General features: G+C 34.8%; 4 protein-coding genes and 1 non-coding gene across 6 annotated transcripts; 1 reads left to right on the forward strand and 4 right to left on the reverse strand.

Annotated features, from left to right (window-relative positions):
* Positions 1-4,404: 4,404 nt before the first annotated feature.
* LOC129296440 (uncharacterized) lies at positions 4,405-5,013 on the reverse strand. Its single transcript, XM_054935043.1, has one exon. It carries the CDS (start codon positions 4,932-4,934, stop codon positions 4,671-4,673), a length of 264 nt encoding a protein of 87 aa, XP_054791018.1. The 5' UTR covers positions 4,935-5,013; the 3' UTR covers positions 4,405-4,670.
* A 1,494-nt stretch (positions 5,014-6,507) lies between these two features.
* Positions 6,508-9,736, reverse strand: LOC129296434 (E3 ubiquitin-protein ligase RING1-like). Of its 2 annotated transcripts, none has more exons than XM_054935033.1 (2): positions 8,756-9,736; positions 6,508-7,056 (listed from the first exon to the last, which is right to left on the reverse strand). In XM_054935033.1, the coding sequence occupies exon 1, from the start codon at positions 9,674-9,676 to the stop codon at positions 8,789-8,791; it is 888 nt and encodes a 295-aa protein (XP_054791008.1). In that variant the 5' UTR covers positions 9,677-9,736; the 3' UTR covers positions 6,508-7,056; positions 8,756-8,788. The 2 variants fall into 2 exon arrangements, with proteins under 2 accessions (XP_054791008.1, XP_054791009.1); XM_054935034.1 differs by lacking the exon at positions 6,508-7,056 and adding an exon at positions 7,183-7,471.
* A 201-nt stretch (positions 9,737-9,937) lies between these two features.
* TRNAS-GCU (transfer RNA serine (anticodon GCU)) lies at positions 9,938-10,019 on the forward strand. The gene has a single exon. It is a non-coding gene; the product is annotated as a tRNA-Ser (tRNA).
* Positions 10,020-14,795: 4,776 nt separating this feature from the next.
* On the reverse strand, positions 14,796-15,541 carry LOC129296435 (uncharacterized). Its single transcript, XM_054935036.1, has one exon. The coding sequence runs from the start codon at positions 15,441-15,443 to the stop codon at positions 15,021-15,023; it is 423 nt and encodes a 140-aa protein (XP_054791011.1). The 5' UTR covers positions 15,444-15,541; the 3' UTR covers positions 14,796-15,020.
* A 701-nt stretch (positions 15,542-16,242) lies between these two features.
* On the reverse strand, positions 16,243-17,910 carry LOC129296439 (AAA-ATPase At4g25835-like; the record flags this gene model as incomplete). The annotated part of the gene is given in 5 exon segments (XM_054935042.1): positions 16,243-16,669; positions 16,672-17,312; positions 17,314-17,821; positions 17,824-17,868; positions 17,871-17,910. Coding segments are annotated over 5 exon segments (1,527 nt in total), but the record flags the coding sequence as incomplete, so codon positions are not given.
* Positions 17,911-17,918: the final 8 nt, after the last annotated feature.

Genomic DNA, 17,918 nt, shown 5'->3' on the forward strand with positions numbered 1-17,918 from the left:
ATCAATAAAGGGATCTAATCAATCTCATGGATTATAAAGATCTAATTTTTTTCTAACACTTATCATCTCTCTCTTTTTTGGGGGGTTATTCAAGGCATTTTTACGATTGGCTAGTCCTTTAAAAAATTAAAATATTATTTAAAAGGTTGTCTTCTCCCAAAAAATGATTTTCTTATGCATTTTTAAAAATTGAATCCTAAAATAATGTTTAAGAAGTTCAAACCACTATCATCTATGTCATTCTCATTTAGTTAATGCTTATAATCCTTGCAGTTGTATTAAAAAAGTATCTCAACTTTCTCATAAAGCCATCTCTTTAGTCGTCTTACTCATCTCGTATAACGTGTAAGTCCCCATGATAAGAAGCTTCTCTCCCTTATGAATAACCAAGCCGTCAACATAATTTAATCACTTAAGTTTGATATTTTTGTAAAACTATAAATGCATCCATTGGGATACAAGAAATACTACTACAGAATTTATTAAATTAGACTTCCCATATTTAACTATTACATGATAAAAATAACATAAAAAAATCACTAAATACTTAACAGTTTTTTCAACACAACCGTCAAGTATCTAAATCCATACTTGACGATTATATTGAAAAAATCATCAAATATATATTTAAACTTAATTATTGTTGGACAGAGATATAGTTGATGCTTGTTTAAGGATAACTATCAAATACTTGCTGATTATCTTCAAAAAAGTATCAAATTAATTATTTTTAAAAAAATTGAAACAAAAATAATTACTCAAGTATGCTTAAAACATATTTGATGGTTGTTTTAAAATAAACGTCAAATATGTAATATTTGACGGTTGTTATAGGATAATCGTTAAGCATTTGCATTTTAATTACCTTTAAAACACTTTCTCTCCACATTTTTACAACTCAAAAGTCATCCCAACCCCACCCAAATCACTTGAAACCCATTTTTCGTCACTCCAACAACCAAAATGCATGATTTTGCACTTAATTCATTGTGGGTTTTTCATTTTCAAACCTAATCATGCTTGTGGGTACTTGTTTTCTTGGATTCATTGCTTGTGGTTTGCCCTTTCTCCATTTTCTCATCTATTCACTTATTCTCGAGGTTGGCTCTTACTTTTCAAATATTTAATCCTCATTTTGAATTTGTGGGTTGTTAATTTTGATTTATATATACAATGTGTTATTTGAATGTTAATTATTTTGTCTCTCCATTGATGTTCTTGTTAATAAGTGTTTGAAATTTAAAACTTTAGGTATTTAACTATACTTGTTCTATAATTGAAAGATTACTTTTGATTTTTTATTGCTTGAATTGTCAATTTTTATATTGCTAGTGTTTGAATTGATTGAAAAGTGACTTATGGTGTTTAATGTGAGTTTTATTATTTTCATTAAAACTTGGCTTCTTATTAATGTTGTTATTGTTGTTGTTGGATCATAAATAATATTTGTTGTTGATTATATAGTTTTTTTAGGGCATAAATCCTGAGTAATATTTACTTTTAAGCCGTTATGTTGTCAATTTTTTTTAATTGTTGTTGGATATAACTTTATGTGATTGTTGTTGTTGATGTTCCTATTGTCATTTAGATTAATAAAGAAAATAATCCAAATCCGGCAAAGGACCCATTACCAACAAAAAAAAGGGTATATACATTCTACTTTTCTAACAAATGGATCCTCATTAAGGTATTCATTTAATTGATCAAGTTTTTAATTAAAAAATTATGACATATTATATATTTTCATTAATATCTATGTGGTTTTTTTTATAGCGTCCACTCCAACTAGATCAAAGTAATGACTGTTGTTATTACCTGATGAAATTCATGAAGGACATCATCACCCATGCCTCTACCATATTATCAGATAGGGTATATTAAATTTAATTATATTTAAATTATAAATTTTAACCCAATTTAAATAGCTAGTTATTAACTTAAACTTATTGCGACTATTTGCTTATAGTACTCCAAAAACATCTACTGCATTCGTTATACAACTGCACATGTAGAGAAAATCCTTGAAGAGGTGGTCCAAGCCGTGTTTAATATGTGGGTAGCAGTAGCGGTTAGGCTAGCCTAATAGTTAGTTAATTAGGTATGTACATTTTTCATGTTATATTTTTCTTGGGCAATTCTTATGCCTGGTCACTTAATTAGTTTTGAAAATTTAATTAGTTTGCAAGTTAGGATTTACAGGGCTATAGGTATAGAACTTTAATTTATTGTTCTTGAATAATAATTTTGATAGAAACATTCATTTTATAATTTTTAGATATTAGCTGGCTGATTTTATTTTCTATTTTGTGTATCTTTATGCATGAGGATTGCTTGAAAAGTAGTTCATCCTTAAAAAAAAAATACCATGAATCTTTGACGATTATTCACTATTACATGATAAGCTTTTAATAGCAGATAAAAAATATTTTTAATAGTGATTATAAAATTGTTATTGTTTCAAAGGATGTTAAAAGTATGTGACTTTTAACAGTAGTTGTCTAACCGCTGTTAAAAATAAACTTCCAATAGCAAGTCTATGCTTGCTCTTGAAAGTAGATCATTGATTTTTTTTAAATCACTTTTAATACTAGTTCTAGCCAAAATCGCTATTAAAAGTGAACTTTCAATAGTGATTAAGGCAAGAATCACTATTAAAAGTGGATTTTCAACACCGATCATGGCTAGAACCATTGTTAAAAGTGATTTTAAAAAAAATTAATTTTGTTTCTGCTCATTTTTCCAATTCTTGCAAATGAAAATATTTTACACAATTTATTACTCGCTAGCTAGTTCAAGTACATATAAATAATCTAAATTTAATATAAAATTTTATAGAAATTATACAAAACTCAAATAGTCTTATACAATTTCTTAAAAAATACCTAAACTTTACATACCATTCACAAAATATGGTGCCCAACATGTGAAGATGTCATCAACCTCTTCCTTAGAAATTGGATTTGCAATGTCAAAAATTTAAATTAAAGTATAAAATTGTAATTAAAATATTAACCAGTTAATTCAAATAACAATATAATTAGCTTTTAAAAAATATAGTTACCTCATTTGTAAATTCAGTCATTCTCAATGTAATAATGTTGACCATATGTCTCATCACATATACGCCGCACAAATTACTCTTCGGTGGTTACTTATGACTCTATATAAAAACACATATATGTATATATATAAATAATTGAGAATCAATAATAAATATTGATAGTTGAATATTTTAATATAGTGTTAATTTTAACTTACCTTTGGCTCAATCCACGTAGGATCCTTAGTTCATGTTGATGCTTTTTCAGAACCATTATTTGATATGTTTTCATTGCCCTATGATCAACAGCACGATATTTATAACTAATATATTCATAAAAATTAATAGTTTTTGTACAAGTACACTTACAAGTTTATCGTCTTTTTTATGTCCTCGTTTGGTTTGTAATTGAAGGAGCATAAGAAGAGGACTATGTTACTCTTCAATGAAAGAACAATTAATTACCAATGGTCCCTACAAAATATAATGAGTTATTAGAAGAAATTCATATTTAACAAAAAAAAACTATCAATCATAAATTAATCCTTATGAGTGTATATATGGAGTCATAAAAATATTCTTTTTTAACTTCACATATTCATTGCTGGAGATATCAAAATGTTATTTTAAGGGAGGGGGCGGCCGATGGGGATAATGGAGGAGGAAAAAGGGGTGTGGGGGAGGAAGAAGGGGGTGACCGATGATGAATAATAGAGGAAAGGGGGTGAAGGCGAGAGTTTTTTTTAAGTAAATTTGAATCATTGTTGAATATAATTTTTTTTATTTTTTTAATTTTATCTTTCAATAGTGGGTGAGGGCTACCTGCTACTGAAAGTTGTAGTATTTTTTTTTAAAATTCACTTTCAACAGCGAGTATGAGCCACCCATTGTTGAAAGTTGCAACTTTTTATTTTATTTTTTAAATTCCCACTCCATTGTTGAAAGTCCTATATTAATTTTTAATATTACAAAAATACTATTATCTCTACCTTTAACAATGAATGCGTTTTAATCGATGTTAAAAGTTTCTTGTAAAATACAAATTCTACACTAGTGTTTATAAATAATCGTCAAGTATTTAAAAAGTTAACTGATATTTACAAATAACCGTAGGTAAAATGAGTCCTATTTTTTTTCATAATTACTTAATAATTATTTATAAATAACTATCAAGTATTTTCTTCCAGAAACAATTATATAATCATATATTTGACTGTTATTTATCAATAAACGTCAAGTAATGCTTCTAAGCAAGTAATATATGACGTCTCTTTACTTAATGCTTAAAAACTATCAAATATAAGTTAAAATAATTGTCAAGTAATGAAATCTTCTGTGGTAGTGAAAAGAAAGTACATCCTGAATTATATACCCACAGCTTCATCTTATGTATAATTCTTTAACCATACATTTGATCGATCTTCAATATACACAATCCAGGATACACAGATAAATGAACAACCTCAAATCTCAATATTCCAAGTTCATAAGTTGTAATATATACACGAGGAAAGAACAAAAGAATAACAAACCCCTAAAGCAACAAAAGAATCCACTAAATATCTTGATTAATTTTGTAAATCCACGACCTTACTAAACTAAAGAACTCGTGCGTAGCCCGAGGGAGAGATTATTCAGACTTGTAATTCTGAACAGCCGGGGATGGAGGGCTCCTAGAAGAAGGAGAGGGCTCGGCTTCGATCGGCTGGTCGGAGAGGACGGCAAGAATCCGGCGAATACTGGCGGAGCGGGCGGTCCTGAAGGTGGTGGATCTGGTAACGGTATTGGAGAAGATGTTGGAAGAGTTGGAGAGGATAAGATAAACCAAAGCTTGAACGAGGAAGAACAAGGCAACCTTCACCAACATGTCACCTAAGCTCATGACGAACTCCATCTTTAACTTGATCAAACTCTGAATCGAAACAGAATACAACACAGATAATTGCTGAAGCGGGAATATGATTGTAGGGATAGATGAATGAATGGATTGAGGAGATAAGACGCAGAGGGGTCTCTATATAAAGTTTGATTGCGCGTGGAATGGTAATTAGGAGCACGAGGAAGTTGGAAAAGTCAGAAGGGATAAATGTCCAAATACAAATGAACTTACTTAGATTGACCTTTGACCTTGTAATAAAAAGGAAGCTGAGGTGGAAATTTCATTGTTATCCATAAGGTACTATGTATGAATTATTAAATGGGGAAAGGGTATACGTGGGACTTGGGTGTGTATTGGCCTAGTGGGGGCGTTCAGAATTATTTATTGACGTACCAATCAAACTTGACCCATAAGAAATGTTAGTTGGAAGTTTCTTTGGGCAAATCAAGTAAACGGGGCTGTTTGGTCAAATTGGGCTGATTCCTCGTCAGCATCATCTCTTTTTTGCATAATTCCTTGCGTATTTATCATTTCTTAATCCACTTAATTCGTTTAATTTACTCTATTAATAACGTGTAAATCTCACATGCTTTGAGAAGTGGATGTTCGGATCGGCTAGATCATCAACCAGATCACCAATTGGATCAGAAAACTGTTTTCACTGCTGAATCGGGTTGGATCAGAAAACTGTTTATAACATACATATATATATATATATGATTTGAAATTATTTTTAAAATAACCACAAGATAATTTGGCTACGTAATTATTATGATCAAGGGAGGTTTACCAAATCATTAGCGAGAGGGTGTCGTTTTGCAATTGCACAGCCGACGAAGAAACCGGAATAGAAGGCAATGGTGGGTTGGAATTAGTCACGTGCGGGTATTACGTGTTGACATGTCATTGCAAATGCCGAATTATCGGCTCAGGAACGCTTCAGAACCGTTTACGTGTCACGCGACGGTGCACCCATTACTTGTCCCCCGACCTTCTCCACCATTCGCTTCATGCCTCTAATCATAGGTTCTACCTTCGGAGCCATAAAACCACATTTAATAATTACTGTTATCAAAGCCTTTTCATTTGTGAAGTTAGATTTTCGTAATGTTCTTGGTGTTTAAAACCAGGGATGTGAAGCTGGAGCGCAAGACCTCGAAGGAAAAAGGTGAAGGAGTACAAGGAACTGCATGGTCCCTCTTTAAAGAGGATAAAGTTTAACTCTCTGCGCCGCAGCCTCGCCTAAAATTTTTGGATGCTTTGAATCTAACTTGTTACCATATAATTATGAGTTAACTATAAACTCAGCATTTATCTTAAGTAGAAACATCACTGATCTTCCTTCAAATAAAATGAATATCCACCCATTGCATTTAAAATCATTTTATTAATATTTACGTACAATGAATATCAACCTCGCCAAAATCGATGTGTCTCCAGAACATGATTCTTTCTACTATAAACTCGGGCCATCAATAATGTCTTGTAAAAAGAAACTTTACCTGAGTCTTAACAATTTGTACAATCAGCCCCCCAACCCACGCAATTACATACCATTACTACAGCCAAGTAATTATAGTAGTCAACATTAACTTCATAAGTGAAATCAAAGACTGGTTCATTCCAAATGATTCAGTGGAGATCAGTTCAGATACATGGCAGATGATACACGAAACTCACAAACATTTTATTGCAGACAACGTGAACGGAAATTAGCTTTTGACAGACTGCTTTCTATGGACAAAACGAAGAAGATTGAGAGCCTGGGGAAGCTAGGAAGAGGAATGCACAGCACACATGCACCCCACTAGTTTATTGTAATGTTCACCTCAGTACTGCAACTAGCTAGCAAAATTATTAAGCTTCATAGATAGACCCGGTTTGCAAAAGTAGACCAAAACAATCATGAAGATGCACTTCATCGTGAGATCCTTGCGTGGTTTTATGATAGATTTGATCTACTCTCATTTTTCAAACTGAGTCTACCTAAAATTTTTCCAAATTACCCCCAAAAAAGAGGGGAAAAAAAATAAAAACTAAAAAGATTAGCACTGCTGCCGCTGCAGATTTATATTTGATTAGCCGATCTATAGTGACACAACTTCGTGATTTCTTTGACATATAAAAAACCCTATGCCTGCAAGAGGAAAACAGATTACCCATTATTAATTCATAAACTGTAATAGCTAACAGCAATTAAAAGGATAGTCAAATCGAAGAGTATAACTAAACTATTCATGGATATCCATTTTAACTGCAAAAGTTTGAGAGTTTAAATTATACTTGGCATCATATTAGAGCCTTTATAACTGAATGGTCCAGAATTCGATCTTTTTTGCTTCCCATTCTCACAATAATAGTAGGCATGGTGGAAATATGCTGCTAACAAGTTAAGCTTTTGCATTGGTGATTGAAAAACCAAAAAGTCTCTCATATTTAGGGAAACCAACGAAGGCTAACGCATATGCACTTTACTAATGCTGAATTGGTTATGATCTCCCTCCATCACCAGCTTCAATCATTTCAACAAACAACTTCTGCTGATTCAGTTTCTAGGCAAGATTACAAGTCAGCACTGGAAGAATTAAGTTATTACAGTCTCCAAACTTGCAACAACACTACTGAAGACAGCAAAATAAGCAAATCCATTTGATTTATTGCCCTTCCCACTAAAGCAATCGTGACCCAACTTACACAAAATGCATATATATGAGCATCTGTAATAATTCATGAAAGTGAGGGGAGAGGGTGTTGTTCTCACATGACTCACAAACCAATGCAAATTGTGGTTGAATCAAACTGAATACACAATTTGGCCCCTAAAAATTATACCTTCATGCTTAGTCCTTACTTGCATTCCTCTTTTCAAATTAGTTCTTTTAAAAGTTTGGTGACTTGTTACAATTTCAACACATGCATAGAGTTAGTCCCTCAGTCAAGTAAATGAAGAGAGTGGAGACAAACATGCATTGAAACAAATCCAAGGATTAAAGCATTAGAAAGTATAAAATATACCTTCCAAGGACTAAATTGTTTATTTGCTCAAGAATTGAAGTTTCAGAGAACACATTTTTACAATCTTGCTTACGTTTAATAGTTCCATCATATATTTTCAAAGAAATGCCCCAATTCTCTTGGGAGGAAAACAAAAAAGAAAAAAAAAATGCTAGGATTCATCTCATGCCCATTGCACGGCCACAGAATATCACAGAATTAACTATTTGACAAATACAGATGGCAATTTCTTTTAGAATTTGGGGTAAAGTCACTAAGCATCAACGAACTTGAAGCCTTTGTTCAACCGAAATTGCTATTGTTAACGGAAATGAGATGCCACTGAGTTCTATATTCATTGTTAGAAGGAACAAAAATTTAGGAACTCTATAATACCAAATTCCTTTGCAAAGAATCAATATTCTACTCTAAAACAGTCCATGCAAAACAAAGTTCGGATAGAGTTAGTGTTGAAAATTGATGTTCAAGACCCTTCCCCACACGCACAATAATTTTATTAGTTATATCTCACTCTGCAGATAAACAGTTAGTTTCAAGTATCAATCGAGGTTAAAAAAATGATTTCATTGAAAAAACAATCTAATTTATCACGAATGACAGGGAAATTTCCAAGCTTTTGACCTACGAGTAATCGACAATTCTATAGAGGAGAAAAAAAAATCTATAGAAAGAAAATGGTGCAAAGATACTAAGAAGCATGGAAATATCCACGATTTTGAGCTCAGACATAATCAAAATCTCTAAACAAATAAATTTCAATCAACATACGAAGAACAGAGCGAGATAAAATTGATAGCTGGTTGAAAGTAAGGTCAACATACCTAATATCGTGTTGAATTGGCGGAACTGACCAATCAGCTCGAAAGAGCCTCCGAATTTTCACTGCCACCAGCAGACACAGAATCTGGTTCCGTCACCCGAGGGGAGGCCAGGGAATCAGAAGGGTTCTCATCATCCCTATGATCCGAAACAGCAGAAGAAAGAACGCGGTGTCTACTAGCAATGTGACTCAGAGTAGTCCTCAACCCATAGAAATCATCCTCCTCCTCCATCAATTCAGACAACCTCATCATGGCCGTTCTCAACTGCCTTCTGATCCTCCTTGCCTGAGAAACCCCATCCTCCTCTTGTTCACCGACCAGCTGAAAGCGACAAAGCGGGCAAGAATTGTGGTGCTCCAGCCAAGGCGTGATACAATCGGAGTGGTATAAATGCTTACACGGAAGCTGCTTAGCCTCCGCATCAACCCCAATTGTGTCCTTGCAAACCGCACAGAGAACCCCTCCAGGGTCAAGCTGCGATAGCAAGGAAGAGGTAACTACTATAGTGGGCACAGAATCAGAGCAAGATTTGGAGGTACTATTTGGCAGTGTGGAGAGCAGAGATAACGGGTCTTCAAAAGTGTCGTCGAACTCAAGTTCACCGTCGTCGTCGTCGTCGTCCGAGGTAAGGAGGTGGTTCTGGATTAGGTGGTGGATGTAGGGGGAGTCGAAGAGGGAAAGCGAAGAGGGGAATGAGTGAGAGTCAGATTGAGGGAAGAAAGGGGAGTCCATGAGTTCAAGGAAATGGGTGTGGCAGTGGGGACAGAGAAGAGTCGACGAGGAGGAGGAGGTTGAAGACGAAGAAGGGGAGGACAGAGCAACGCTCATGTCGCATTCGTGACACCAGTACGTCTTCATTTCTGCTTCCGCCGTCTCTGGCACGACGGTGGTGTCGGCAGCGGTGACGGTGGCGGAGGACATTTCTCTCCCTCTCCCTCGTCTCAGTTCTCCTTCCTTCTTTCCCTCCGTCCTTCCTCTCTCTCTGTGTCGCAACACGTGACGTCGAGAGTCGGTAAGGTGTTGTCGTAAATGATAATGGAGCGAAGGAGAGTGGGGCCCACTACCCAACTTTCGATGGTTTGTCTATCGCGGTTCGTCTAGCAGTGGTACTGGAAGCGAGTGGCATTAGTCAATCTGCATTTAATACTATATAAATAGTATGTAGGCTCCTGGAGCAACGATGTCGCTTTGGCCGAGTGGTTAAGGCGTGTGCCTGCTAAGTACATGGGGTTTCCCCGCGAGAGTTCGAATCTCTCAGGCGACGTATGTTTTTCGACTATTTTTCTCTCCTCTTTCGGTCATATTATACAATTATTATTAACAGTTGACCAGACTCTCTCCATGACTTTCCTTTTTTTTTTTCATCCTCAACCAACCTGTGGATCACTTGATTGAGTCCATGAAGTATTCTTTATTCTTTAGAATGACGTTTCTTCTACAAACATTATAGAGTAATTTAACTTGGGGGTTTTCTTTTCTTTTCTTTTTTTTGGTGGAAGGGAGATACATTGAAATGGAAATTCTATAGTGACATATATAATTGCACAAATTGGATGCAACAGACGTTGAAAAAGCAGTGATCCTTTGAGGAATGAATTACACACCAATAAAACTTTAGATTAATCATACGGAAATTAGCCCCCAGCATGCGAGTTAAATGAACAAATTATAGTTCTAAGACTTTTTTATCTAATCGATATGTGTCTCAGAATGTGTATTGGGATGTTCGTTAGAGCAAGTCGCACTCCCCCCTCCCCCGGGGTTTTGCCAGCCGCCAGTTACTCGCTTGAAAACAACACAATGGTATAATTATGATAATTGATAACCGTAGTCATAACATTACATACTTTCCTGAGAAAATGACATGGAGAGACTAATAAACCAACTTAATTAAAGTTATGGACCATAAGTTGTTGAAAGTTGAAACTACAGCAGTCAACAAAGGACTAGGTGTTTTTTATTTTATTCTTACAACAAGGTAGATAGACAAAAATGCCTTTACATAGTTGATAATATAGCTCAATTGTAAATTATGAATATTTATTTCGAAATCTCAAAAGATTATGAATAATTTAAAAAATCAGTTGCAAATTACTTATAAATTGTAGAAAATTTTTAAATCTTAAAAACTTAGTCTAAGTTTCAAAAGTCCAACGATAAATATTGTAAAAAAAAATACAAACCAGTTGTAAATTTTGGATCAGATTTAGACATTTTAGAAGTTAATAAAATGATTTTTTATTTTTTCTTTCTTTGCTCCGGTGTTCTAAGTCTTTGGTTTGGGTTAATTTAGTCAGCAGCTTGCAGGCATCACTTTGGGATAGACTAAAGACTTTTAGTTGAGTTAGATAAATTCTCAAGCCAGTTAATTCAACCTCAATAATCTTGTTTCAAAAATGGATTCTTGTCCTTTTTTTATAATTAAGCTTTTCATATTTACAAAACTTCCATAGCCTACAACTAATTTATAATGCATTTTCCAACTTCCGAGATTTAAACTTTCAGAATTTGCATTTGAGACATGTTACCCAAAACACGCAGATCCTTTTTGTAATTTTATAAACCGATAGTTCCTAAATGTAATTAATTTTTAGTATAGTGTCTAAATGTCATTTCCCCTATTTTTTTTTATACGTAAATGGAACATGAAAATTAAAGATCCCATGATATCATTAATTACAATTAGAAATCCTGAATCATTAAAATCTGGTCCCAATAATGAACCATGATTTTACTTAGAATTAAAAACATGAGTCTACAAAATTATCTCTTAGTACTAAAATCACTGTTATGAGTTGGGAGTATTGTTAATCTCAATTAGAAAAATTATATTCTACACTTGAGAATGGAATTAACAATTGTCCAACCCCTAATAATAATTTCAATAATCTCTCAACGCATAACACTTTGGATCTTAGTTTTTTCAATTGAGATTAACAATAATTTCAACCTATGATAGTAATTTTAATAGGATCTTTTCTCAAATTTTTAAGTGATTTTCCTATATATTAACAAGCACACAAATTTATAAGTGATTGGCTTCATATTTAAAAATCACTTTGACAAATTTTCAAATGACTATCATATATTCATAAATACTTTTCAAAAGTTTTGCAAATGAATTTTAGTTTCATACTAGAAAATAACTTATTCCTAAGTGTGGATTTTGATTTTCTCAACTAAAATTAATAATAATTCCAACCTATCATAGTAATTTTAATAATGTCTTTTTTTATTTTTCAAGTAAGGAAAATTTTATAAACTCATGTATGATTTTAATTTAAAATAAGGATCATGATTTATTATTAAAATTTTAATAATTCAGAATCCTTAAAATTGAGCAATGATTTCGTGGGAGCCTTAATTGTCATTTTCCCATAAATAAATTCCTTGGCGATTAAGAGTTCTCATCTCAATTGTCCCAAAAAGAATAAAACCTCATCTCAAGTAGGGGAAGCATATTTTTTTGAAAACAGGCAAGAGTCTCGTGAATTGGACATGATTCAAAAGAATATATATATTACCTGAAATTGTCCTGAAATTGACAACGACAATAATTTTTTTCATTTAAAAAAAGAAGGAAAAAAAAAACAAAGACATGGCAACATGTGAGAAAATAACAGAGCATTGTTTGGAGCCAAAATGAGTAGATCCAACCAACTAACTGAACATCAAAGTAACATTCAGAGATAACATATCAACACAAAATCCAACCACTTTACTTTGAAAACTAATCTCTTCCACTTTCACTCATGGAGTTGCTATCTCCACTTTCCCCCACTACCTTCTATGTTTCCATATCCACACCTTTCATGATAACTCCACACAAGCTTCCAATTTCTCTTCCATCTCAACCCTCTCATTGTTCTCAATTACTCTGTCTTTTCTCCTTCTTAAGTCTCCATCATTACATACTTGATTTGATCAAGATATGCTCTTTCTTTCTTTCTTTCATTCATTTATCTTTGAGATGCAATATTTTCAGTTACATACAAATTCACAATTACTTGTTCTTTTCCCCACCCAGGTTAAAAAGTTTGACACCCACGCTACTATTAAAAAAAATCATTAAATTAAATATATCAGAACTTCTTGCCAATAATTAATATTACTATCGCGGTTGTGAATGGCATTTTAAGGCTTGTTTTTTAATATTTAATAATTCATTACAAGAATGATACTGTGAACAAGCTTTTAGTTAATAAAGTAATTAAAACTAGATCAATTATTGAACATGCCAATTAATGCACTAGTTTAAAGATTTATAGTTGTTTATATGTAATTGTCATTTCTTTTTATTTATAGCTCATATATCTTTTTTTTTTTGGTTTGATTGGGAGTCAAAAAGGTTCAACAACACAAAAAACAAACGAACGAACCAACCATAACAATATTTAAAAAAAAGAAAGAAGAAAGAAGGAAAGAAAGAAAAAGAACCATGATGAACACGTGTCTACCTTCCATCTGATGTTTCTAAAAAGAAATCCATACTTGGAAGTTACTTAAGAGGGCACAGTTATCCTGCTTAACGATAGATGGAAAAAAGAAGAAATGATCATGAATGAAACTTAACTATTGATAAATTTTTTAAAAAAAATTAAGATTTCAGTTCAACTAAAAATAATAAATTAAAATAATTTTAATAATAAAAAATCAAGCTATTCTTTAATTATTATGCAAGATTATTAATTATTAATTTTTTTATTTTACTTATTAATTAATTAATATAAGTTGTAAATTATATTCTGTCAGATTAGGAAAAATTAATCTTTTAGTCTTTCAACTTTTAACTCACTTGTAACTCACTTTTTCAACTATGACTCGCTGTGACTCAGTCCCTCAATTATAACTCACTACAACTCAATCCCTCAACTTTTAATTTATCTAGAACTTAGTCCTTATTTTTAAATTTTTTAAAAATTTTTTATCAAAAAAGAGGGATAAAAATGTTTATATATTATTTTAAAATACCACCTTCTTATTCATTAATGTGAGATATAAGCTAACATTAAAAAAAATTAACAAAAATTAAAAAACTAATTTGTAAGTGATTCAAAAATTGAGGAACTGAATCATAGACGAATTATAATTGAGGGACTGAATCATAGGCAAATTATAGTTGAGAGACTGAATCACAATGAATCATAATTAAGGGACTGAGTTATAAGTGATTTAAAAATTGGAGAACTAAAAGATTAATTTTTTCTTAATGTTAATAAATTATTAATTTAACAATTAAACTATTGATATTACTGTTTTTTATTGAACAATTGATACAAAATAATGTATAATTATTAACATATAAATTTATATATTTTATAACTCATTAATAAATTAATAAATGAAATAAAAAAATTAATCACAAATAATTTTACATAATAAGTAAATGATAATTTAATCTTTATTATTAAAATTATTTTTACTTTAATTTCTAAAATGAATTGAAGATTCAAATTTTTTGAAACCCACATTAAGTCTCATGGTCCTTAATTAAAATTCTTGAGGAAGAAATCTCAGCTTGATCAGTTCCGAAGAAAAAAGTCGACCAGCAAAATGAGATAGCATCGAGAGCTCCAGCTTCACTGTCCCAGAAGACATGGCCGCTATTCAAAGTAAAGCTGAGCGGAGACAATGTGCTTCAAAGGAGGATACAAAATTCACAGATCTACGTTTTCAACAGGTATGCAGGGCAAGTTGTCTCCCTTATTGGAAGATCAATATATCTAGAATTGTATTTAATTTCCTCTTCTTCTTCCTGCAGACAAAACCCCATACTTTATTATGACGGTGAAAATCCTCTGCTCGGATGTGGTAGACATGTCGATCAATAGCTTTCTCCTCAGGCTTCAGCTACATGAGGATCCAAATCATTCAATGAACAAATATGTTCAAAAAAGAAGAAAGTATGATGAAATTCCTGAATAGATCTGTTCAGATTTAGTTTAGCTCCACCATGAATAACATCATTCCTTGATTTTCAGATGTTGTTGATCAGCAGAACCATTCTTTCCAAAAAGTCAGTCTCCAAATCAGATATAACTTGGCTGAGTGAAGTCCTCAAGGACTTGAATGCAATTACTCTTATTTAAAAAGTCAGGTTATGAGTCATATACATACACGGACAAAATCATCGAAAGTTGATGAGGCAGCCAGAAAACAGTTCACTTACAAGGGAAGATAACAGAGCAGAAACAGTAACAGTAAATTGACAAACGTGGAGTGGAGAGGAATCGTTAGGAAGGATTCGAGATCATGAAATTGAAGCTCATGCTTGATTTATCTTGGAAGCTTCGAGATCTGCCGCTTTCTGAAGGAAACTCTGTTTATCGTCTTCGAGAACCATCTGGATGGGAGAAGAGCCGAGGCCATCGGCGATGGCGAGCAGGATCTTCTTCATCTCCGACTTGAACTCGCTCTCGTCGACGGTGCCGCTGCCGTCGATGTCGAACTTCTCGAAGATGGAGTTGTAGAGTTGGGTCAGCTGATCCGCCGGAGTGGCCACGTCGATGCCGAAATGCGTCTCGATCAGCCTCATGGACTCGAATGCCTTCCGGAGCTCCCCTCGCGACAAAACGCCGTCGTTGTTGAGATCCAGCGTTGCGAACTGCTCCTCCGCGCTCTTGTTGAACTCTTCCTCGTTCCTCACGAAGTCCCTCACCGTCGTACCGTCGATTATCACCACCCCCATCTCTCTCTCTCTCTCTCTCTCAGTGAGTCTGTGTGAGAGAGATTGACCATAGAGATGAGGATAAAGGTCGGGGGTGGGATTTGAAATTACGAAAATGCCAGGTGATATTTTCACGAACCAGCGAATTTAAGCCATAGTTTTGACAACAATCTGCGAGTTCGCGGATGACAGCTTCAAGTTGCTTATAATTAAGTATTGATATCGATATTGATAGATTATAATTAAGTATCTATTTAATTTAGTCATATTCTTATACTTGAGGAAGAGAATATTAATAAAAAGAAGTATAAAATTTTGAAGAATATTCTTATACTAATGTTCTGATTTCTGAAAGTAGTGAATATGAATAATTTTGACGATTTTAGAATATGATATAGATATAGATATGTGACATAACCATACACACTTATGTAAAGATTCACAGTTTTTTTTTTTTTTTTTGGGTAAAGTATGTAAAGGTTCACAGTTGAATGCATGAAAAATCAAGAGATAAGATACTTTATTTAGAGAAGCTGCGTATGGAGAGGAAATAAAGATAAGCAAAAGCTAGCTTTAATTATAATTACAAATAATAACTAAAGGCAGGAAATAATGATTTGGAAAGATTTAAAAAAAAAAGTTTTAAGTATTCTCTTGATCCTTTTGAATTAAAACCGATGAACCATTTTAAGTTTTTTTTTTTCAGCTTCGTAAATTAATTATTTAAGTCACAAAAAAATTAAACTTCTACAAAGAAATTAAAATTCATGCATGAAATTAGTATTTTCATCCCTGTAGTCTTGTAGTAAGTAGCATGACATCTTAAATTTGATACATTGAAGTGTGCAAATCAAACCATCCTAATTTAACCCAATCATGATTGAGTAGAAGAAAAACTGATTAAAAAAACGAACGAGAGAAAAAATTGGGGCAATCACTAGAACAACCAACGAATCACAAACACTGAAAATTACAGCTTTTATATTTTTCTGGGATCAAAACTTTTCTACCAGAGTCTGACTTGGTCAACGACCTCAACCTCACCAAAAACTTCGGTTTCTTATCGCAGTTGGACCCACATTCCTTTCTCTTCTTCCCGCCCAACGAGTCCCAATTCTCCGGCGATCCCATCATCAGCACACTTTCAGGCGACCTTCCCCCCACCGTCTCTTCATTATCCGTCTGCTCCATTGTCCCACCTGCCACCGTGAGCATCCTCGTCTGCATCGCCGACACCACCTCCCTCATGCCACATCAGCATCTCTTCTATTCCTCAACAGCATTTCGCCAATCTGAGCCGGCGTGAGAGACCCGCCGGACCTTATGCAACTCTCCACTGCGTCGAACAGTGCGTGCGATTCCAACCCCAGGTAGTTCCTCACGAGGTCCCTAAACGCATGCATCCCGCACGAGCCGAGGTTGACGTGCACGTCCATTCGCCCGCACCGTAACCGTCCACCGGGTCCGTTGTCCCTGTGATTCGTAGTGAAGACGATGATCCTCTCTTCTCCGCAACACGACCACAGGCCATCCGTGAAATTCAGAAGCCCCGATAGAGTAACCCGTCCGCTCTCATCCTTGAGGCAGTCCGATGACGTCGTTTTTGCTCTCATCGTTTTGGACTTCGTCATTGTTGTCTTCTTCGTCATCCTGTCCGCCGTCAAGTCGACAGAGCAGTCAATGTCTTCTATCACAATGATGGAGCGGTTCGTCGTTTGTATCAGTAACGACCTCAGCTCGGAATTATCGGACACCTTGGTGAGCTCCAGATCGTAGACATCGTAGCAGAGGAAGTTCGCCATAGCTGCGATCAGACTCGATTTTCCCGACCCGGGTGGGCCGTAGAGTAAGTACCCACGCTTCCATGCCCGGCCCACTCTGTGATAGAACTCTGCCTTTCGCAAACGCTGTGAGGTCGTTTTTGATCTGCTTCTTCAACTCAGGCTCCAGTGCCAGTGTGTCGAACGTGGAAGGATGCCGGAACGGTACGGAGACCCAACCCGCTTCGAACGATCCATTTCCATTGTTGGTGAAGAGCCTCCTCTCTCTGGAGACCCGCTCGAACTCCTCCGCACGTGCGGTCACGTGACTGAGGTAGGCCGAAAGGAGGGTCTGTCGCTGGCGCTTCGGCAGTCGGAGAGTGAAGCTCCGCTTCTCCTCCAGCGAATCTTGCACCGTTTCCACGTGATGAGTCCACGAGAGGCGGTGTCTCTCAAAGGTGTCGTGAACGGTCTGATTGGGGGCGACGGTATATGAAATGCGATTGGAGGACTTGGACCGGGAAAGGGTGAGGCGGCGGCAACCAGATGCGGCGGAGTAGTTGACGGAGTTGAGGTAGAGGTGAACATGGCGGTACAAATCGTTGACGTCGACGCCGCAGTAGCCATTGAATTCGGGATTTCGAAGTAAGAGTAAGGGGAGAAAAAATCTGTAAAAGTCTCGTAGAGGAATGGAGGAGAGAGAGTAGCTGCGACGGCAAGACATTTTGGAGTACGG

Source organism: Prosopis cineraria, unplaced genomic scaffold (genome assembly GCF_029017545.1).
Source record: "Prosopis cineraria cultivar Desert tree isolate PC_DT_omini unplaced genomic scaffold, ASM2901754v1 PC331, whole genome shotgun sequence".
Lineage (NCBI taxonomy): Eukaryota > Viridiplantae > Streptophyta > Magnoliopsida > Fabales > Fabaceae > Prosopis > Prosopis cineraria.